This window comes from Balearica regulorum, chromosome 1 (assembly GCF_011004875.1).
Source record: "Balearica regulorum gibbericeps isolate bBalReg1 chromosome 1, bBalReg1.pri, whole genome shotgun sequence".
NCBI classification, from domain to species: domain Eukaryota; kingdom Metazoa; phylum Chordata; class Aves; order Gruiformes; family Gruidae; genus Balearica; species Balearica regulorum.
Window position 1 is genome coordinate 189,296,565 of NC_046184.1, and position 23,143 is coordinate 189,319,707.

The window sequence follows — 23,143 nt, forward strand, 5'->3', positions numbered from 1 at the left end:
TTAAAACCTGGTTGAAGGTGTGCAAAAACCACATTGCTAACTATTCTCAACATTACTGTTGGCACAAGAATTCAGGTTTACAGTGCACTATGGCAAGCCCTTCAGTACATCTCACTGAAAGTTCTTTTCCAAATGCTGAACCCTACGGCAAATAATATTTTTTCAAAGCAACAGAATAAATTTACTAAATTAATTAATATTGTAATCAACAGAATTAAGCATTGACTCTAATTCAACTGTACCTGTAATAATAAAACATCCTTCAGTAGTTCTAGCTATTGAGCATAAAGCTTCATTATTGTTTTGAAATTGGTTGCATTAATCCTTGCCAGCACTTTTATCACAAGTGGGTATTACTCAGCATTTTGTCTTGGTACACAGTTCGGGCTTTGCTATGTGTATTAATAGCTTAAAGCTCTTAATTTGAAGAACAAAAGGGAACTGAATTTCTAATATTGAGAAGTTGGTTTATTTGGAGAATGTTGATCTGTGTTTTGTCAGCTTTTGCTCTAGACTATTTAGCAGAAAATATAAAACCCCCACTTACTCTTAGTGCTAGGACCATAAATGGATTGCTATGCCAACTCCAGAAATACTGAAGACCTCTCCACTACATAGGCTAATTCCTTTCAGCCCTTTTCTAAATAACTCTTCATTTTGTGCATCCATGGGAAGTCATGTCTTGTGTTCTGTAAGGACTCCTTTTAAGCACTAATACTACTCATCCAGGCTGAGCCAAATATGTATCACTAAGCATAAAAGTTTTTGTCAGAATAGAAATAGCTAAGGATTTGAAATTGAGATGCGGTATCTCCTCATCCTTACTATTTTCATAATCAACTGGAAGAAAAAAAAATGATCCATTGTCTACCTCACCTTGACTTCTAGAGGCAGAAGTGATAATTTTTCTGCTATCAGAAGAGGAACTGTGGGGCAATCACTTTCCAAGCTGAAAACTGTGGATTGTTTTATAAATCCTCCTCTCCCCTCACACCTCTCTAGTGGATTAATGTCCAGAATTTAATGGGGACTGTTTTTAAACACATACTTTGTTTCCGAAATGCTCAAAAGCATTTTCAAAAATTTTCAAAAGCTCCTTGGAGCAGGGAAAGAGAGCAGGCATCCCAAATTTGAATTGCATTCCGTGGCATTGCAAAAGTCAGCTATCAGTTCACAAACCAAAACTATCTTGACAACTCTGGAGAGCCTAGAGGTGTTTCCTGCAGAGAGCAAGGAACCTTGGTCAAATGCGATAGCTTGCCTGGATAAGGAAAGCAGCAGAGAACTGCATAGGGGTTGTAGGCAGTGTTATCCAAGTGGATAAAGTGAGCACACTACAAAAATCTAACCTAGGAGAGAAGAGGAAGGAGAAAGATTAAGCTGTTCCTACACGCAAACCAATAAAATTTAAAGTTTAACAACAGTCAAGAGAAACAGAATTGCCAACTTTTTCCAACAGTAGATACAGAAAACTGTTGGCTATGGTGAGAGACAGGATTTAATTCTGATGCATCCAACAGCAACACTCAACCACTGCCAAATTTGTAGTGAGAGTCAACTCCAGATAACTGGAACAGGGAGGCTGTACAACAGAAATGAGAATTACAGATGATCTAAAGAGCCTAATTTTAGAGGCACAAATATTCCAACCCCACAGACTCTAGGAGCAACAGCTTCTGAAATAAGCCTCAAAGTTACAGTTATATTTATGACCCAAGCAAGATGCTGGAATTATTAGTTCACTTCAACTCAAACACTATTGGTTCCAATCATAATTACATGTTTCTCCTTTCTTTCCTCTTAGTCAACATGTAGAAGGCTAAGCAAGTATGGTCAGTCTAAGGATGCTGTAAGGAACCATTTCTACCTGGATTAACAATAGAGGGTTTAAATCCTCAGCAAGTCTCTCTACTCCAGTGACAAACTACCTCCCATTTCCGCAGCCTCAGCCAGGATTACAATATCTCTGAAGGAAATAAATCTGAAGAGCAGAGACATACCTTTATGGAGCATACAGGGATCTCAAAACTATTTTTAGGACAAAATTTTGAGTTGATGCAGAATAATGAATTTCAATTGCTTCTGAAAGCCTAATTCATAGTAATATGCAGTTCCATCAGTTCTTCAAATTAGCAGTACGCTCACACTTGAACTTCGGAGCCTGAATTATTTTCTAAAGTTACCTTCTCTTTCTATACCATTGCCCATCTACATTTATGGTTATTTGGCAGTTACAGTTGCTAATATTTTTAAGACAAAATCTGAGGCAAAAAGGTAAGCTTGTGCAAACAACACATATCAGGAAGTTTATGTGGTTCTGCTTTTTTCTAGGGAATTATTTTCTTGCAGCGCAAAGCATTGTGTGGCAAGTTTCAAAAAAAGAACTGCATGGTTGTCAAGTATGGCAGTAGACTGCGCAGTTTTATAATACAACTGTAATAATTTATGTATAATACAATAGAGTTACCTACCTTGAAGCTTCTTTAATAATATTTTGTAAAAATATCAGTCGGGTTTGTAAGCTTCCTTGTACATGCTTCAGTAAAAAGAAGATTCTTTCATACTCTTAAAGAGAAGAGCAAAATCACAGTTACTTAAGAAATGCCTCTACAGGTATCTGTTGTAATAGATCTCAGTGAAATGCAAGAGTTTCATTCAGCTTTTGTAAGTTTTTAGGACCTACCTCCTACCAACCAGGCTCGTAGCAATGACATACTGTTTAACGAACACTAACGTTAAAAAACACTGGATACTGCAAGTTGAGGATATTACTGGAACACCTAACAAGCTAATTTTAATACTGGTAATATAAAACTCATTACTTTTATGAACACTGATAGGTATAGCAATGTTTAATCACTCATCCATAAAGTTTTTGGCAGAGGTTTTAAAACAAATCTTCTCAGCTCTAATATGAACTCTTTGTCTAGCTCTCATATCAATCATCTGAAAGAAAGATTTGGTATACTTACTCCTTCCTGGTTTTCGGATCTCTTTCATAATTTGTGCTCTTAGCTCTATGTTAATCTCTCTGGAACTTCTGCAATGCACTTGTTTTTTCCCTTTGCTTGGTGAAGACATTGGCACGTTCTCTTCGGTACTTTGTTCTTCACTACCTGATTCCTCATGATTCTCCAAAAACCCATCAACATTCAAGTTATTCTGTAAATGTTCATGGCCTACATCCTCTGCAGGAGCTGCCGGTCGATCCAATGAATTGAATGGAGAAGAGGACATTGAAAATTCTGAGTCCACAGTATTTGGGAAAATGTCTGATGAAAGTGGGTCTGTAACATGATTCTCAATCACATCATCCACTGTAACCTCATTATTTGTTTCTGATGCTGAAAAAAACCAAAGATTACACTTGCCAGTTTCACATTCTTTATCATCTGATAGAAGTCAATGAGTCAGTTCAGTATTAAACTCTTGTAGAGCTATGCTCCAGCTTGTATGGTCTACTGTACATGCTAGGCATAAGAAAACGTGTCTGTAGGTTGTAACACTGAGCACATTACTGTATCTCCTGGCAATTAATGGCTTTAAAAAAAAAATAAAATCACAGGTATAGTCCTTATATGAAAAGGGAAATTGCTATATGGACTACCATCAAAAGCACCTGTAAAATACACTTTTATGGCATGCTTGTCTGTCCTCATTGAATTGAGCTGATAAAGTTTACTTTAGTGCTTAACAGTGACCAAGACTTATACAGCACCTCAGCTCCACACTAAGGGAAATGAATTCACTGCCCTACAGCAAAATCCAAATTAACTTCATGTTGTGATACTTTTGGAGCATCTGAATTCCCAGGCAAAGGAAGAACATCCTTCTGACTGTTTACATTGTCTCCTCATTTAATACAGGAAATACATTGTTTATACTGGGAAGTTCATATGAAAGAGACTTCTGTCTGAAGGACTATATTCACTCTTTCTGTAATTGACCCAGACGCACACTTCAATACTTCATTTTCAAAAAATGAGGGTTAAAATGCCATATTTGGGAAATCAGTCAATGGTATTTCTACATAAACAACTTTTTGCATAAATTAAAACCCAAACTCTCTAAGATGATGAAGATTCACTTACTTTTGTGAATAGGAATAGGTTTAACAAGGTCAGGCTGTGCTTGTGTGATAGGTGTCGGTGGCCCTTTTCCTCCAATGTGGTTATTCACAACTGGAGGAGTTTGCGGTCGACCTCTGAGCAGGGGGGACATACAACGTCGTCTTTTTGGAATCCCTTGCATATTTGGCTCTCCAGGTCTTTTATGTTTATTTTGAGGTCCTGATACAAATTCATCTGCTTCATCTATCATCATTCCCTGTAATTAATTTAATGGAGAGAAGTGTTAAACTTTAAGCCAAAACCAAAAAATATATAAAATACAATGAATGCTTTGATGTTATGATGATGTTTACCACGTATAAGGCTATTATGTATTACATGCCATTGCGCACTGAATTGTCAACTGTTGAACAAAGTAATAGGGGAGAATATTAAATATCAATATCAAATCCTTCCTAGACTAAACCAAGGCGCTTAGAGCCCTTATCCAACGGCCTGCCAAGTTAGACAACTGAGTGGGCTGTGAAATTTCCTTTTCAGTAATTGCAAAAATGACTCAAACATTTAAAAGACCATCTAAAAGACCATTATATTGGTAATTTGGTCAAGTCCAAGAGCAATTTGGTCAAAAGGGAGAGTCCGTGCTCTCAAAGTTACTGGAAGCTTTTCACAGGGGAAGTTTGGTAAAGGAAACTTGATTAGGTATTAGCTATACTACAGCAACAAGCCTATTTTGCTTATAATACAACTCAGAGGCATAATACTGGTTTCCAATAAACACTGCCCTCCATAGGATACTACTTACAGAAAAACATCCAAGAGACTTTCTTGTAAGCAGCACTTGTCCAAATATTTCAAAGTGTTTCTCCAAGACACTGCTCTTTGAATGGTCTAATCAGCAGCGCACACACTCACAACAACACTTTTTTTTTTTTTTAAAGCATTACAGAAAAAGTCACCTTTTTGTCCAATTTGAATGGATTGCCAAATGTATGGAGCCTTCGTGGTTGATCAGGATCAAGCTCTCGGAGCGGAGAAGGTATTTGTTTTAGATACTCCTGGTAGTTTCCCATTTGTGCTATAGGTACACTGTGAACTTGATCTATCATAACAGAAGGGTTTATTAACATATGACACTGCTCACCTTATGAGAATTTAGTCTATATCCACTTCAAACCTCCAGTTTTCAAGTCTTTTATCAAATGCGTTATCAAAATAGACATGCAAAACTCACCATTATTCTTGCCTAATCAGTATTTATAACATCATGTTTTGAGTGCAGAAAACTTGCTTAAACCAATCAGTATGTTTCTTGTGTATTTATCATTACAACATGGAAATAAGTGATAGTTGTCATGCATGGCTCTTAGTTTTCCAGTGGGTCCCGTAAGTTTTTAACAGGGTAGATAGGTGAAAAAACTGAGACTGGGAACAAATAACTAAAACATTACTACAAACAAAAGCTACATGAATACAAAGTAGTAATGCCACGCTGCGTACAGCTTTGACATAAGTCTACCAGATTCTAGCCACCCAAAATTTAATTGTGGAAACTAGCATTTTTCCAAAGCAATGGTGATTTTTCACCATTGGAATCAACAAGTTATTAAAATCCACAGGACCCGATTCTAAACTTCTTATGAATTTAAAGTTGTCAAGCCTGTGATCAAACAAAACATACACTAGCAGAACAGCAAGAAAAAACCCCACAAACCTAACATAAAAATTATGTGGTTTAACCCCCTCCCCAAAGAGCAATTTCTCTGCATTTCACATTAACATCTGTGATCAAGTGATAATGTAATCTGACCTAAGTAGTGACAGGACTACTGTCACTTTCACACACTTTCACTTGCATTGCCCTTCTCATTTTCTCCACTTATTTTATCATCTTCTGTTTGTTAAGATGCCATAAAGCACTGCCAGAAGACACAGTAGAAAGGTAAAGGAATAAATTAGCAGATTACTGAACTATTTGCTGTTGGCCTAAAGGGCAAAAGAATCACACTGGCAGCACCCAGTGAGCAAGCTTACTTTTCCTCTGCTCACAATCCACTTTAATGGAGAGAGCGTAATGTTCAGAGCTAACCTGTGATTTTTTTCTCAGATATATCATGAAAGTTGGAAAAAAACAGTGAACAAAGAACCTTATGTAAAAGCCCAAGTCTCCTCATATGGACTAAAGGACAGAGCAGTGAATCCACATCTTCTCTATCCTTGCCAGTTTTTCTTCCAGTAAGTTTGGGGGGGGGGGGGGCGGGAATCCCAAAACCCATGCAGTTTAATAGCATTATCAGACATCCACTAAGTTTTAAGAACTACGCTATTTGTTACAGTCTTCATTTTTTTTTTTAGTACCAATCATATGACAGTTAGGCAAAAAATAAATTGTTATCTAACCTTCATCTTGTCCTTTGAGGAACTTGCGAGTACTCTTCAGTAAATTAGATCTCATTCGCGTTAATTGATCCAAAAGATTTCTTCTGGGTATGTCATAAGCATTTCTAAAAGTCTGAGGTTTCAAATCCTATGGTTCCAGTAAATAAAGTTCCAATTAATACCACGTATGAAACAATATCTAGCATTTCAATGGAAGTATATTGAAAATAACAACATTACACACAGTGGTGCTTACCTTATTCAGCAAAGCTATTTGGAACCCAGCATACTCCTTCATATTGAGGTCTAGAGGTCTATGAGGAATTTCCCCAGTAATCCCCTGTAGCAGATGTTGAAAATCGTTCCTATGTGCCATAGACAGGTTGTGTGATCTGCTTCTGACCTTAATTCCAGTCTCTTGCGCTACCTTTTTGCCTACAGAGCCAATGACTCTATCGGACTCTATTTTGGCCTTAATTTGAAATAAATAAATAAATAAAATTGACAATATGCTCTTAAAAGGATTAGTCAGACTTATTCATTTTAAATTCCTACCTAGAAGATTCAACAATGTGCTAATACACTATGACGACCATAACCAGGCTCAGTGCTTAAGGAGTGCTTAATACATAACCACTTAATGCTTACTACAATTTCAAATATAGTGAACAGTCTGTGCCTAGGTCTTCTGCATATTTCTCCTCTGCTGCCCATTATGGTATCTAAGCACCAATATGCATGCAATGCTTTTATTTTCATAAAATGCCATAATTTGACTAGTAATTCTCTGCAAATCTACCTGTACTCACATAGACTGCTTTCTACATTAATGGCTAAACACTATAACTCTCAAAAGACCGATTCTCCCACAACTATAGTTGCGATCAGTCACACAATGGTATCAATTTTTTAAAAGCTCAACACAAATAGTTGTAACATTAATAAATATAAAATACATGATAATACCTGATTCTGTTTGACTAGACAGACCTAACCCCCAATATTATGAGTTGTACAAAAACTAAACATGTTCATAAACACCAGCTTTTTGGCAGAATACAGTTGAACAAAGAGCCAAAAATAATTTAGAAATAAACCTGCCAATGTTGATTTTGCTGTTTCACATAAATTTATAGACTACTCAAAATCTGCATACATACTTATTAAGAACACTGTCTCTCTACTGGCAGAGCCTTACAGAAGTTCGAAAAGCTTTAAGTATAATTTGCCGTGCATGTCATTACATTTTAGGAGTCTAAGATATCTAAACTGAGAGATTAGTTCACTTTACAGAATACTGAGCAATATGACTATGATTTAATAGGATATAGTGTAAGCTTCAAGAGGTTTGCTTCCTCAAATAATCATTTATATTAATGCTTTAGGAAAAAGCTGGTCCATAAGAACTTGTAGCTAAGTTACAAGTACTTCCACTACTGTTTCTTGAAGTTTCAAGCCTACTGCATTATTTTATTACCTTGAACAAGAAAGCTTAACATGCACAGTTCAACAAAATAAAAGTGGAGGTAGCAGGGCAGAAATGCTTTAGCTGGTGCAGGAGACTAGTCAAAGATATGGGCACTATTCTAAACACAGTCAACAGTTTCAAAAGGTCACTTGACACTTCTACATCTGTATCCTTATTTGAGATTATGAATTATGTCAGTTTACTTTATATTTACTGAACACTTTCAGTTTCATTTCACAAGCCAAAGAAAGGACACTTTCTGATTCAAAAGCACAAAGTACAAATCTCTATTTTCTGAAAAAAATACTAGAACATCTTTAATATTTAAGGTAATACAACATGTTTTCTTTTGGACAAAAGTATGTTACTGTCTGTACAAGTAAAAATGCTCCTTAAATAAAAAATAAATCAATATGTACCTCCATATCTATCTTTATAGTCCAGTCTATAAAGTCTACATTTAAATGTTAAATTTTCCTTTAATTCATAAAACTAAAATGCTTTTTTTGCTAATTGCTTATCAGAAGGTATTAACTTGATCTTTCTGCTCTTTTTTCCTTCAAAGCCATTGAACTTGAGTATTTTAAGATTATCCTGATATTAGAATAAGCTTTTACTGCTCTTTTGCTTCAACATTACCTGCTGACTCAACTTTTTGAGATATGAAATGACACTGTAACTAAGTCCATATTCCACATTGTCAGCTATAAGGTTGGGTGCTCCCATCATTCTCACAGCTTTCTTCAAAGGCTGAAACATGGAATATATTGCATAGTCATATTTAACTTTACAAGTTTTGTATACATACTTCAACTAATTGTATCCATATCAAATAGAACTTGAGGTCCTCAAAGTCACAAAAGACAAAACCCAAAGACTTTCAGGGCAGCATTTTTTGTTGTGGTTTTAAAGCATTGCTCCATTCATACAGAATCAATTACTAACAGAGATATTTATATACGAGTCACAGCTGATGAAATTTTCACAACATTCAGGTCTCAAGCCTTCTACAGGACTCCAGTGAAAACAGTAAGTATCATTATGCATGAAGTTTAGCTATTCTCTCTTAAATTAACATCTATTCTACTTGAAATAGAGAATACATCCATAGTGGAAAGATAACTATAGGTACATAATAAAATAGAAATTTTAACACAGTAAGTCACCTTACCCCAAGATAATAAGGTGGCATTGTCTTCAAATAACTTTCAAATGACTGTCGCCATTTTAACGTAGGCTTTGCCTTGTGTACTTTAAACAAGTCATCTAATGGTTATAAACAGAAAAGAGACAAAATGAAAGGCATGTCTAGCAGCACAGCGTCTTTTTTGCTAATAAAATAAACTCTCAAAGAAATGCCAATTCCTCAATACTTAAATACATGTAGTTTAACATATATACAACTAAAGTAAATATACGCGCACACACAAGATTAATGCTGCAGCCAAAAGATGGAACCTGATAAATCATTTATCAAATTGAATTGGTAATTGAGACAACAGATTAGGAAAAACAACTCCTCAAATAATGAAAGAAGTGAGACCAAAGCATATCTGAAAGCATAATGATTAAATAAATCATCTGACACATTGAGTCTGAGTCATGAAGGTCAGCCAATTGGTGACAAGTGAAACAAGTTACTGATGACAAATACTTTGCTCAACTTTCTACCTTTCTACAGGTGTGTGATTAATACCAGCATTAATTGCAGTAATCTATTTAGATGAGATCAATTTTTTCAATTGCCTACCACCTAAGAAAATTTTTATGAAGTGGTATTTACCTAGCAGTGGAAGGAGGACTGGATAATTGTAAGGCATCACAAATAAATTCACACAATTCAGCGCTGTACTAGCTTTCAAGTAACCAAAAGGATGACCAAGTTCACTGTATTTTGCACTATTGCTCACATATACCTGCAATAAAACACATTATATTGTATGTAAATCCAAAATACTGTGTGCTGAAATTTTACATCCTATTTTCATTATAGAATAAAATCTATGAAAAACGGCACTCTGTAAAGAACTTCAGTTCAGCATGCACTCTACTTGCCTGCCAGCAGGTCTGAGGGGATTTTCTCTCCAGGATAAACTGGGTCAGTGGTGAAGGTTCTAACTCGTACTTATCAAAAGGCAGTTTGTCAATGACCATCGGTTCACAGTCAGTACAGGAGAATTTCACCACAGGATGAGATGTGCGAGGTGGCTAAACATAAGCATTCCACTGTTAGTAAGTCTGCACAACGATTAAAAAGTAATTGTGCTACGACAACTAAAGTAACACAGGTTCTTTGAAAACAGACTTATTGAAGTATATACTTATCCTATTCAATACAGGATTTGTATTTTCTGTTAATGAGTTCTAAGCAATTAATTTGTGAGCACTCTCTTAAAATCTGAAGGAATCTTATTTTCTAAATAAATGCCAGTTATTTTACCTAGTAAGTCTAGAACAGCATGCAAGTAAACCTTCTTCCATATACACAAAAACTTTGCAAATGGAACTAAATCCCAGTGGGGACAAAATAAAAAAAAAAACCTTCATTGCTACTGTGGGGCATACCCAGTTTTATTCCCCAGAGAAGTACTTTTGCACTTGCAGACTTCCTCCAACACACTTCCTTCTTGGCAAATTTAACAGTTACAAAATTCAAACTGAATTATAATGACCAAGAGCAGCATGAATTCAGGAAAAACAAGCTTTAGAAGAAGCCACATTTTAACTAGGCTTGTGAAAAATTATTTCAAGCAAGTGTTTGGATTTTAATCTTTTTATTAATTACAGGGAAAAGGCCTTTGTGCCTCAAGTTTCAAGTATAAGTAAACATATTTGAAATTTCTTGTGCTGATAGGGAAAGCTGATTTTTTTTGTGTGTGATGAAAATTGGAGCTGTACGTCTTCCACCAAAGGGTTTTCAGGAGAGGAATGTAAACTCTTATACTTACCCTGAGCCTTCTCCAAGGCCACTAGAATCTGGAGAAGAGCTCAGTTGGGAAGCCTCCTTCCATTTACTCTCTTTATAAGGAGGTAACTAATAAATACATAAGATGAGCTAGGGAAACACAGGGATTCTTGGACCTTCCTACCACCTCACCTTGAAAGTAATTTTTCTATGTCTATAAGCTCTAGCCTCTTCCTTTTAGGATGAGCCACCCAAATGTTATCTGCTCACAGAGCTGGTCTTGCCTTGAGTGTCTCCTCTCTGAGGAAGGTGTACTGTCCAAGTGCACACAAAACAGGAGACCCAACCAACTGAAGGACTGCAATTCTCTTCAAAGAAGATGCCTCCAATAAAGAGTTGTGGAGTTTTTGAGCAAGCCATGAAGCAGTTATACTAGGAATAAAAAGGCTGCAAAAGAAGTTGAATGCTAAGACTTGAGAAGTCCAATAACCCTTGGCTGGACAGCAGAACTATTTTTACCCCAGAGCAGTGGGAGCAGCCATTTACATGTTGATCTGCCAACATAATTATTAGCATACTTTCATACACATTTAAGGAAGCCTTGATAGTATCATTACGTACAGTACATGAAACAGTACTTGGGGTAGGACCGTTTGAGACAACTCCACTGTGGATCAAGTAACAGGGAGGAAATGAAAAATATCTAACTATGGACTCTTAAGCACACAAGAGTTACAACATATGCTAAGTTTTAACACCGTATTTTCAGAACAGTACAGAAATACAAGTCTTGAAACATTACCAGCAAACGTAGCTCCCCAACATTGCATAAGGAAGGTTCAATGTGGAATTTCAATTGATGTCAACAGGAATTTAGCTGCACATGCAATAATCCAGTGCCTTATGCGGTTATGAGAGCTATATATGCTACAATTGAGATTTTTTTCTCATCTTCTTGCAATTTAGGTAAGTCAATCTCATTTTTTTAGCAGATTTAGAACAACTCTTCACTTGTCAAGATCTATTTTAGCAATTTCAATCAAGATCCGCAGTAGCAGATGAACTATATTGACTCTACACAGTGAATGGCAGTAGATATGCCATTGGTAGTGATTACAAGGAGTACATCGGACAGTTTTCCTACAGAGCACCTTTTTGATATTCAGTACACAATGATGTTTTGGTTTTTAAATGACTATAGAAGATTTACTTTTATTCATATATGCTAGCTTGCTTTGTAGTTCAGAAGGGCATCCACATCCTTCAATGAATGTGGCCGCAGATGCCAGCAATATCAAACCTGTAAATATGACTAAAATTTCATACTTGTATCACTCCTCAACAACCTGTATTTCAGAGGACTTTATTTTCCAAAGGAGATAAAATTTATTAAAAGTTCAATGAGTTTGCTAGTCAGCACACTAGTTTCAGATCAAAAAACCACAAAAATTCAATTAAAATCGTCATGACATATAGGGAACAATTATACAACTGCATTATTTCTACTTCAATGATTTTCAAAGATTAGCAGAAATACAAAAATACATTACACTATACTGATGATTAGTTCAGATCAAACAAAAGGCAGTGGAATACATTCTTTTATGAAAAAAACACAAAATTAATTCTATGGATAGTATTTAAAATAAATAAGGTGAGTTTCTCTAGTTGGCATAAATTGAAGGTATGGCTACACTGAACAACAGCAGATGAAATTACATTCACCTGCTAGAACGAAGACAGAACTATCACAAGGATTCAAAATTGGGAAGATCTTACTATACCATCTGCAAGTTAATAGGATATGATAGTCTATTAGCAAAGTGCCACTTTATTTCTGGTTTGATATTTTAACAAAGTTCAAACAGAAACATTACATGCATGTACTAGGTCGACAAATAAATGTGCTACAGGCAGTTTCTTAATGCTTCAAAGTTACTAAAAAGCAAATCCCATAGTATTATTTGCTTATCAGTAATTTATCCAAGGTAACTGCAACACAGGTTTATGTTTTTTCTTGCTACAATGAAGTAACTCAAGATTTAAAAAAAAAAATCAATGAATAGGAAATCCTGGAATATGCCCCCCATGCACAAATCCTTTGCTTTATAAAACTACAGTACGTACCAGCGTTGGAGAATTTTGATCTGGCCAAAAGGATTCAGGAACAGGCCAGTGACCTATAGGAACCCCAGTTTTAGGGTTTGGTCTAACATAAATAAGTTTGTGACAGCTGTGCCAAGGTTGGGGTCCAAAGGGTCTAGATATATCCACCTGCCCATCTACAGAAGAAAAAAGGCTTTATGAGTCAAAATAGCATTAAAACTCAAAAAGGAGTATTAAAAACAATACTCTTCTGCAAAGAGTTTAAGAACTATACCCCCAGGGAAGCTGTTCCTACAGTTAATATTATTTCTAAGAATAGCAGATAGTTGTCAGTAAGCATTTCTGCAAAATCCCAAGAAACTATAAGAAACCAAGTGAGCATTGACTGCTTACAGGATCAGAGCTGAGAAAGTCAATTATCTGGAGCCCTTCATAATAATCAGTTTCTTTCTCCTCCCATCATTATTACCAGATAAACTTCAAATCTCCATGCATAAAAAAAATTGATACACATGACTAATACTGCTGGACTAACTTTTTATTGCAGCAAAGCAGGATTAAAAAAATCCCACAAACACTTCCAAGTAACATTCTAAGAGGGACCTAGCTAAGCCATTTAGAATGAGAAGGCTGCATAGTTGTATTTCCTATTTTAACTCTTAACGCAGCCACTTGATATGCTTATCCTTTGTTGTTTAATGCAGTAAAGCCACAGTATTTTCCTACCAAGCTATTTACATTTCTAGCTGGTTGAAAAATACTGCTTAAAACTCATGAGTCCATTTAACTATGCTTGACGTGAATAACTGTACTTAAGACTACCTGAGTAATATAACCAAATGTAGAGGTTTTACACGGTGTCTAGCAGCTACAGCCAGTATTTTGAAAACGTACAATAGAATTTCGGACATAGGAGGTAATTTTTGTAGTAATGTCTTTTAAATTGCAACAGTTTCACTTTTATTTTGGCAACTATTACTTTAAGTTCACTCAATTATATTGATAGTCATCCCTGCCTTTTCGTATCACAGTGTAAAATATTTCAAGTACCATCAATTGGTGAGGGATCTGGTCCAGCTTTTTCAAAATTTATTACAACTCCACTTTGCACTTTTTGCACCAATGACTCAAGACACTGATTCAGCATTCTTGGAGAGCACACACAATATGATCGACCTAGAACAAAACAGCCAAGGTTAAGGTTGTTCAGTGTTTCTTCCCTTATTTCAACTGGGATCATCCAAAGCCGTTCACCTGCCCCACACATGGATTTATGTATGGATCACTGATTTAAAGCTTCTACCGAACACTCCCTCTTTGTTTAAGCTGCAAGGCAGCCTGGTGAAGCAGTGACATAATTCTTATTGGAAATGTTTGGGTTTTAGCCCCTTAAAATTCTTGGTTGCATTCATGGAAAATGGGCTCCCCCTTGTGACAGACATCAACACTTAACTGTCCACAAATTTCAGTCAGCACTGTCAATATAGCCTACATTAGAGTCAGAAAGCAGTGGAATCAAATCCTTCTGGAATGCTTTTTAAATCCATTTGCTTGCTTTCTATCATATCCCCTCTGCTGCATCAGAAGAATCATTATGGTTTTAATATGTGATGTAATCAAAAACTTTTACAGACAAATGCCCTTTTACAGACAAAATTGATGCCCAAGTTTGATCTGGAATATAATTTAAGTGATTAAGAATATGAGTTATGATAGAGAGAAAAGTATTAATTTTGCAGAATTATTATGCATTCTGCATTGCAGAAATTCTGCATTGCATTCTGCATGCTCTGGAGGAAAAACAAAAAACCACCAACACATTTCCTTCACTTTTGGCTTCTTTAGATCAGAGTATGACAGGAATTTAGCAAAGCTGTACTGCAGAACAGACTCAATTCCTACAATTTCTAATTGCAACACCAAGGTGTGTTAGAAAAAAGCAAGTTTTCTCTTGCTACAGTAGATTCACACTCTTCCAAGACAGGTTACCTAAATTTGTCTGTAGCTTTAAATGCAATAAGTGTCTTTAATTTTATTATATCAGAGTTGTGAGTTTTTACAAGTAACACAAGAACTTAGAAATACTTATTCCACCACATGTGCAGATTTAGAGCTAAATTGAATTCATATTCATTTTCAAAAGTATTCACTCAAAGGAAACCAGGGCGCTCACCTCCTGTGACTTCGCACATAGGTGTGATTGCGGAGTCATCCACTGGTACCCCTGTCATCTGCTCCGATTCTGGTGCTGTAATACCAGGCAAACGGAGAACCAAAGCAAATAACCTCTGATCCCATCGAAAGGGTTCCTTAGTCAACTCACTTCCAGGTAGAGGGGAATTGAGAGGTAAATGGAGCTGAAAAGGAATTTAAATCTGTGAATATACTGCTTTAAAAAAAAGTTCAGGTTACACAGTGATGGCAGTTCACTCTATAAAAACACCTTTATAAGCTCTCCACAGATATCTATAATTTGATTAAAGTACTGTACGTTACAAGAAAGACATCCATCATTTAATGAACACTTCAAACATTTCAAGGCAACATGATGCACAAAGTTGAGAGCTACAAATGAAGTGGGAACAACCACTGTTTAAAACTGATATAAACTTCAGAACCAATAGAATATTTTCTTTAGAATTTCAGCAGTAACAACTGCTTCACTGCAGCATTCTTTTCTTCAAACAATTTTCTGCAGAACAGGCCCATTCTCAGTTCAGTCTTTTCCTCAGTTCTTCAAGATAAAAGGCACAACTGAATGAAAAGGTAATATTAATCTGAGACTCCTGAAAAAAAAAAATGTAACTTGGGTATAGTTGCTCAAAAAAAACCTAGCTGCCGTGATCACCTACTCCAAATAACTCAGCTTCAACAAGCAAACTAATGTGGTAGTTATGGTATAGAATCAGAAGGCAGAGATTTTACATAGCTTGAGTAAATCCTACAACTAAACTCAGGCCTATGGTTTAAGTGAAAAGCCAAGATTAAGATCAAAATCAACACTGAAATACAAAATGAGTTCTCACTTTTAGGTAATAGATAACAATAGCCACAGCTACCCACACACGGAAGAATTGCTTGCCATGTGCCATTGTGTTGCCTCCAGGAAGAGCTACGCAAAAGTATTAGTTCAAAATATTGAAGATAGCACCCAGGGACATTCAATACAAGCATTTCTTCTTGCTTTAATTCCCAGAAAAGACAGTAAAGAGATTCAAGTTTCAGGCTTCAAGCATGCTGCGTTAAAGATACAGCAGTGGTGAGAATATTATTTATTAACCATTAACAGCAACAGCCAGAGAGACTAACAGAGCATTTAAAACTAGTTAACTGAAACAAGGAAAAAAAAATATTTTAGCTTGTAAGGGACAGCACAAAGCATTCGGAAGACTCTAGCCTCTCTTTTTGCATTTAGATACCTCACACAGAGATTAGTGAAAGCTTATCGAACCATTCAACTACAGAAGCCCTGAAGAGAGAGACTAGACTTATAACAAGTAATTACAAGTTTCAGAAAAATTTGATAGACACCAGGCTGACGATACCACTGTCAGTACAAGCAAAATTCTCATTTCATCTGGAGCACTGCAGCCATAAATGGAGGGGGGGGAATCCCCAAAGCAAGGAGTCTGTTCTTGTGTAGCATTTAAAAAAATCCCAATTCTCAATCTCAGCTCCACGTTAGCAAAGGAAATTATTAGTCTGTTCCAAAACTTGATGCAAGTCCACAAAAGCACCCACGACAAATTAGCTTCATTTTTAGTTCATAGTGGTTAGTTAAGAAGTTTGCACCAAGCTGTCAGAAAAGGTTTTTTTGTTTGCTTGTTTTTAAGAAATGAACTTGAGAGCATTAAACTTAATTTCCAAACTGGAAACTTCAGCAATTTTTATTTATGTAATCGCAAGCATCTCATATCAGGAAAAATACATATCTTCAAATTTGAAAAATAATCAATTTATTGATATAATCTCAAAGCCAGGAACACGACAAACCCACTCTCACAAACGCACTCACAACAATCAGAACACTTTGGACTTTTCAGCACACCTGATGCTTTCTCCTGAATTTCTGTTTTTGCTGATGCAAGCGGACTGCACATGAGAGAAGAGCACTATTTTCCCCAAATGTTTCACATGAAATTGGTCAAAGGACATTCAGCTATGTATGTACCTGACTTATTACTGATTCACATGCATGTCTTTCCCCTTTTCACACAGAGTCACCAATGACTGCCTGGCACAGGAAACTGTTAAAAATAGCCACACCCTAGTATCTTTACTGCAAGAGGATTCAATTGCAAGCACTACACCATCCTCACTTGGGGCTATCATTAAGGAACGCCATGCACCAAACTTTCCTACTTAGATCTGACTGAATAGAAGATTTACTAGCTCTGAAGAGAACACTTCATCTACAAAGCATACCTATGGAACAGCACTGTTTTTCTTCAGGCAGTATATAAACTTTTTATATATACAAGTAACCCATTAGACTCTGCACCAACACTATCCTGAGTTCAGTTTATCTCAAAATACAAACTCTTTCTTCAGCTCAGCTGTATATATTAAGAGAACCCCAAAATCAAATAGTACTCAGGAGTAGGCAATTGCATTATGTAAATATTACTATCAGAAGTGTTTTCAAACTGTAAGATGCAAAGCATCAAGCCAAATGTCCTCACTAATCTCACAGTTTAATTCCAGTTAAATTTAACATCCATGTTACTAGAGAAGTTATACATTCAAACCAGGCCTCATTCTCCACAGACACTAGTAAGTTCATATTCTCACCATCAGTTACTTTTTTTTTTTTAACTGGTATTGTATTACCATAGCAAATGCATGCCTAGCAGAAAAGAAGATGGGCCTAGAAATGTACATCTCACATTTCATTTCTCTTTCCCCACACATATTTCAATATGAAGGCAGGCACATCTTTTCCTCTTTGGCCTTCATATTGGTTATTGAGAAAAAGATAGAATCATAGAATGGTTTTGGTTGGAAGGGACCTCAAAGATCATCTAGTTCCAAACCCCTGCCAGGGGTAGGGACACCCTCCACCAGACCAGGTTGCCCAAAGCCCCGTCCAATCTGGCCTTGAACACCTCCAGGGATGGGGCATCCATAACCTCTCTGGGCAACTTTTTCCAGTGCCTCATCACCCTCACAGAGAAGAATTTCTTCCATATTATCTAATCTAAATCTACCCTCCTTCAGTTTAAAGCCATTACCCCTTGTCCTGTCACCCCATGCCCCTGTAAATAGCCCCTCTCCATCTTTCCTGTAGGCCCCCTTCAGGTACTGGAAGGCTGCTATAAGGTCCTGCCAAAGTCTCACAAGAGCGGAGTAGAGGGGCAGGATCACCTCCTTCGACCTGCTGGTCACGCTTCATTTGATGCAGCCCAGGACACAGTTGGCTTTCTGGGCTGCAAGTGCACATTGCTGGCTCATGTCAAGATTCTCATTAACCAACACCCTCAAGTCCTTCTCCTCAGGGCTGCTCTCAATCCATTCTCCATCCAGCCTGTAGTTGTGCTTGGGATTGCCCCAACCCAGATAGACCGAATAATTTAAAGGGATGTTATTTACCACCTATGGTCTTCAACATGTTGTCTATATATAACCACAGACAAATGTCCTTCCAGCTTAGTACTAAAAACCAGCTCTTCTGTCTCAACATTGGTTGTAGGAGCACACACAAACACTAGCATTCCCAAATGCCATAATGCTAAAACAAGATAGCAGCATGTGCCTTATGTAGCCCTTCCCTTCCTGTAATTCCACTCAAATGTTCAAGAGCCAAGAAGGGTTGGAGGACAATCTGTTTCTGTAGAGATCCTAAAGAATCCTGTTATTGGTGAGCAGGTCTTTTGTTTATTCTGAGTCCTTGTTTCTACATACATTTATGCAATCATAAGAAGCAGCACAGTCTAAAATCTTCAAACAACATCAGAGGATCCTAGAGAACCTAGGCTGAATAAAAGCTAGATCAGCATTGGAGAACCCTGCAGTGGCATGGTAGTTGGTGAAAGAGTGCAATGCTCTTCCAGCCACGACCGCGCATACAGGCTCATACACTACAATGGGCAGTACTAACACTGCTTAAGCTTAAGTACCCAGGTAATTACAGGCAGCTCCATGTTGGGAAATCTCATAAAAGGTTGTTATGCAATGTCAAAAATATTCAGAGACAGTCAACTTCTTTGTCTTTTGTATCTAAAAAAATCTTTAAAAATCTATCTGCAAGTAATCTTCCTTGTAGGCTATTCTGGTACCTGTAAAAAGACAACACATCTAACATTCCAAGAAAATGCAGCATCTCATCCTCAGAGGGATGAAGGACTAAGGATGGGCAACAAGATTCAAGCCCAGCTGAGAAAACAAGCCCTTGATAGACTGAGAAACTTAAAAATTAACAGCAGTATTATGTTTTCCTATCTTTTTTACATCCAACCGTATGAAGTTGTAACACAGAAAGTCACAAATTGTTCTTCCATAGGAAATAAGATCACAGAGACACACCATGTCAACGGCACGATATACTTGGCCATTCTGATGCTAGCATTAAGCATGAGCAAGCACACACTGAGCTGATAGTTACACAGAATTCACACATCAAGCACTCTGGGGCTCAGTGCCAAATGCTGTGATCCTGGCAACTGCTGCTAACAGGAATAACATGGATGAGGAAGGATGGGAACATACATCTAGTGAGATCTGCCAAATATTTCTTGCCGAATTTGTTTAGAAATCAAGATTTCTAGCTGGAGAAACTATGATTAAAAATATTATGGAGCATTTACAGTTCCTGACCACTCTTGAAAGTAAGCAGGACCTTGCCACTTGTCACAGTTATTACCGCAGGGATACAAGATGATCAACCCTGGGAATGAGCAATGTGACAATGGCAAACAGTTCTGGGATGAGGACTCAAAAAAAATAATGGATTCCTCCTGTAAGGATCTCTTATAACTGGAAGATCAAAAGAATGGTAATATACAGAAGCCAAGCAGCATTGCTCATGCTTTTTGTTTGCATAATAATTCATCAGAATGTATCAACTGGTCAATAACCGAGTTAGTCTTGCAAACAGGAGTTTAATGCTTCCTCTTAAAACAGAGAGTACGGAGAGAGAAGACAAGGGAAAATAACCCAGCAGCTGCAAAACTGGAGAAGCATGACATTTCACTTCTTAATACAAAGAGGAATAAGAGAAATCACCTCAAGCAATTAAACACTTGTTAAAGTGTTTAAAATAAACAGGATCAGGAAAGGGCTAAGACCAAATGTGAGGGATTAGGCCAGAAGTGAAAGCCAGCCCAAGAGGAATCCACAGCATGAGACCAATAATGACTGATGGTATTCCAACAGTATCAGCCCATCCCTTCCTCAAGTTATGACCTGGACAAGTTAATCCAGGGAAGAATCTGGTCAACATGCCATGCTGAACACAGAACTGGCACTCTTCAGTACATGACACTGGTGCATTAGAAGTCAGTGCCAGAAGAAACAGGACTAAAAATCCTACTAGCTTGTGCTGGTAGAGATTATAATTGCATAGACTGCATCATTTCTGTCTTCAGTGTGAGGAACGACATCCATCAGAGACAAGGCAGTGCTGAATGGGTAAGGCTCATTATCTGCAAAACCCGTATTAAATTCCACAAAGGGAGAGGACACCTGAAGAATTAAGCAAGAACTCTGAAACAGGCTTTAAGCTTGACTGCTTCAGACTAGGGCAAATGACAAGGTTCCCATAGTGATAAAGTTGATTTCATTGGTAAGAATGAGAATGCTCATCTGAATGACAAAGCTTTGAGAAAACTTGCCTCCAGTTTCCATGCTGGCTTCATAGGCTTTCTAAAAAACAAAGTTCTGTTGGTTCTCTTGTACGTAAGTTTTAAAAGAACTAAAAATACACTGCCTTAATCCATGATTAGAACTTTACACAGGAAATAAAAACACTGTTGTCATGGCCAGTGGGATATGATCACTTCCAACACCAGTTCTGAAAAGCCTCTCCAAAGTCAAACCCAAACAACAGAGGAGACATTTGAAAGTGACCAAAAAGCTTTGTTATTGAATAGAAAAGCAACAACAGACTTCTGTATTTCTAGGGTGGTGTTACTGTATTAATTCTGCTTCCTTTCTGCATGCCCAACTTGAGAGGTAACTGTAAAGGACGCTCAAGCTACACTAAGAAAAATTCTGATCAATAGGACACGTGTTGACAAAAGCAAAAGATCATCCCTGAAAGACAGAAGCACTCTTGGATGCTTTGTTCCCCTGCTCTTTGATAGCGTTAAGGACGTTCCTACTGGTGCAGCTATGGCAAAAGAGAAAAAAAAAATCACATTCATTGCTGGGCATGAAATACATACCCTGTAAATACATATGGAAGAGCACTCAAAGAAACTTGCATTTTGTCTTGTAGGAAGTAAGAACAGTGGTCAACTTTCAGCTCTTCTACAATGCAATGCCTTTAAATTTGCTCATTTACCAGGAAATCATTAGCTCGCTATCATCAGTAAAGCAGATTCTGCATCTCTACGATGTAGTTTAACAATCATCAAATCATTTAAGGGTCAAATTTAGCCCAATGTCACAATCATGACACTAAAACTCTGGGCGTAGCGCACACTTATCAGTGAGCACTGCTCATGAGCCAAGCCTAAATTTACTAGATTAAAGCAGCCATCAGAAACCCCATTTTCTCAACATAAATTACAACAATTTAAAGACGTGACTGTGTGAACAAATGGTTGCCTGACCATAAGAAAATGTCTTCTTGTGAAGACTAAGGTGAAAAAGTTGTATCCACATTTGAAGGAAAAGAAACACAAAAAAACTTGCTGGCTATAAAAAAATCCTGACTCATGCTGTAAGAAAAAGAGCTCATGACAGCCAATAGAGCTTTCTTACCTTAATCATTTTGGATAAGTGAACAAGATGAAAGGAAGTGTAATGTAGAATCAGAGAACGGTGTACATTAGAAGGGACGCGTGAAGATTATACAGTCCAGAGCCTTCTGACGGCTTAGGGCCCTGTCCAACTCAGTTCTAAGCATCTCCAATAATGAAGATCTCACAACCACCGGACAGCCTATATCAGTGTTCAATCACCCACATAGTTAATTTATTTTTTTTTTATAATTTGCAGCTGTTGCCTCTCATCTCTGCCCTGTGCACCTCCAAGAAAAGCCAATCTCCCTTCCCCATTAAGCTGTTGCAGATGGTAGTAAGACACCCCTCCCAGGCTTCTCTTCTAAAGGCTGAACAAACCCAGTTCTCAGCCTCTACCCAGATTCCACTTGCTTCACCCACTGAGCATCTTAGTATCCCTCACCCCAGGATGTCAATGTCAGACTTTACAAATTAGTCATCCGACAGCAGAGAAGTTGCTTGTCCTCAAGAAAGGACTTACACAGCTAAGTGATTACGCAATTAGCTCTTAAAAAAAACAACACAGCATTCTGCTGCTAACAGCACTAAATGTTGTAGAAGTCTCTAAAAGTGTCACACTGCCCTCTGTTTAATTAACACTTGCTCACTGACAATCACTGCAAATACGAGGCTGCTACTCTACTCAGTATTTTAGACCACACTCAATCAATCACTGGATTAAGCCGACAATAGCTTATGGGGTAAAAAAATATGACGAAAGTTAGGTTTTATACAGACAGCCTACTTGGTATCATGGATCCAGGCATTCCCTTTCAGTTACTGGCTATGGCTATTTGTTAGTAGCCCACATAGAATTATCAAGTCATTCAACTTTCTTCCTCTAAGTCAGATACATTACAAAAACACTCAAATACCACTTTCCATGTAACTTCTGTAAGTGCTGTAAGAATGTGATACAATAGAGTATTAGGAGAAATTCGAGTAACTAATCAACAGTGAAGTATGACAAGTTAATCTGCATAGTCAAATGTGGTGTACCATATGGAAAAGTCTGAATCCTCCCCTTAAGCTTTAGGACAGACCTTTGGATATTAACCTTTTCTCTGAAAAGGGAATGAGCTTAGCAATTTGTTGTTGTTGTTTGGGTTTGGTTTTTTTTTACTACCGCATGGAATGGGCACTGAGCCGGTCAGACCAATCCTACCCCTAGTGACCTCTTCCATCTTTTTTAAGAAAAAAATTCAAAATGGCCAATAAGTTAAAATAGTTCAGTGCCTCAGCATTTGCTGTAGCTCTGAGTTTGCCAGATGTC

At 37.2% G+C, this 23,143-nt stretch overlaps 1 protein-coding gene across 2 annotated transcripts in view; it reads right to left on the bottom strand.

The window, feature by feature from the left end:
• The window catches only part of INTS6 (integrator complex subunit 6), a 45,958-nt gene that overhangs the window by 1,837 nt on the left and 20,978 nt on the right, over nt 1-23,143 (bottom strand). The window contains exons 6-18 of one of the 2 annotated variants that reach the window (XM_075741912.1): nt 15,102-15,285; nt 13,979-14,104; nt 12,950-13,104; nt 9,973-10,125; nt 9,701-9,833; nt 9,089-9,183; nt 8,557-8,667; nt 6,706-6,921; nt 6,471-6,597; nt 5,030-5,172; nt 4,092-4,326; nt 2,973-3,344; nt 2,472-2,565 (exon numbers count right to left, since the gene is read on the bottom strand). In XM_075741912.1, the coding sequence (XP_075598027.1) occupies nt 2,472-2,565; nt 2,973-3,344; nt 4,092-4,326; nt 5,030-5,172; nt 6,471-6,597; nt 6,706-6,921; nt 8,557-8,667; nt 9,089-9,183; nt 9,701-9,833; nt 9,973-10,125; nt 12,950-13,104; nt 13,979-14,104; nt 15,102-15,285 (2,144 nt within the window). The remainder of the gene's footprint in view (nt 1-2,471; nt 2,566-2,972; nt 3,345-4,091; nt 4,327-5,029; nt 5,173-6,470; nt 6,598-6,705; nt 6,922-8,556; nt 8,668-9,088; nt 9,184-9,700; nt 9,834-9,972; nt 10,126-12,949; nt 13,105-13,978; nt 14,105-15,101; nt 15,286-23,143) is intronic. The other variant, XM_075741913.1, reaches the window with a different exon arrangement.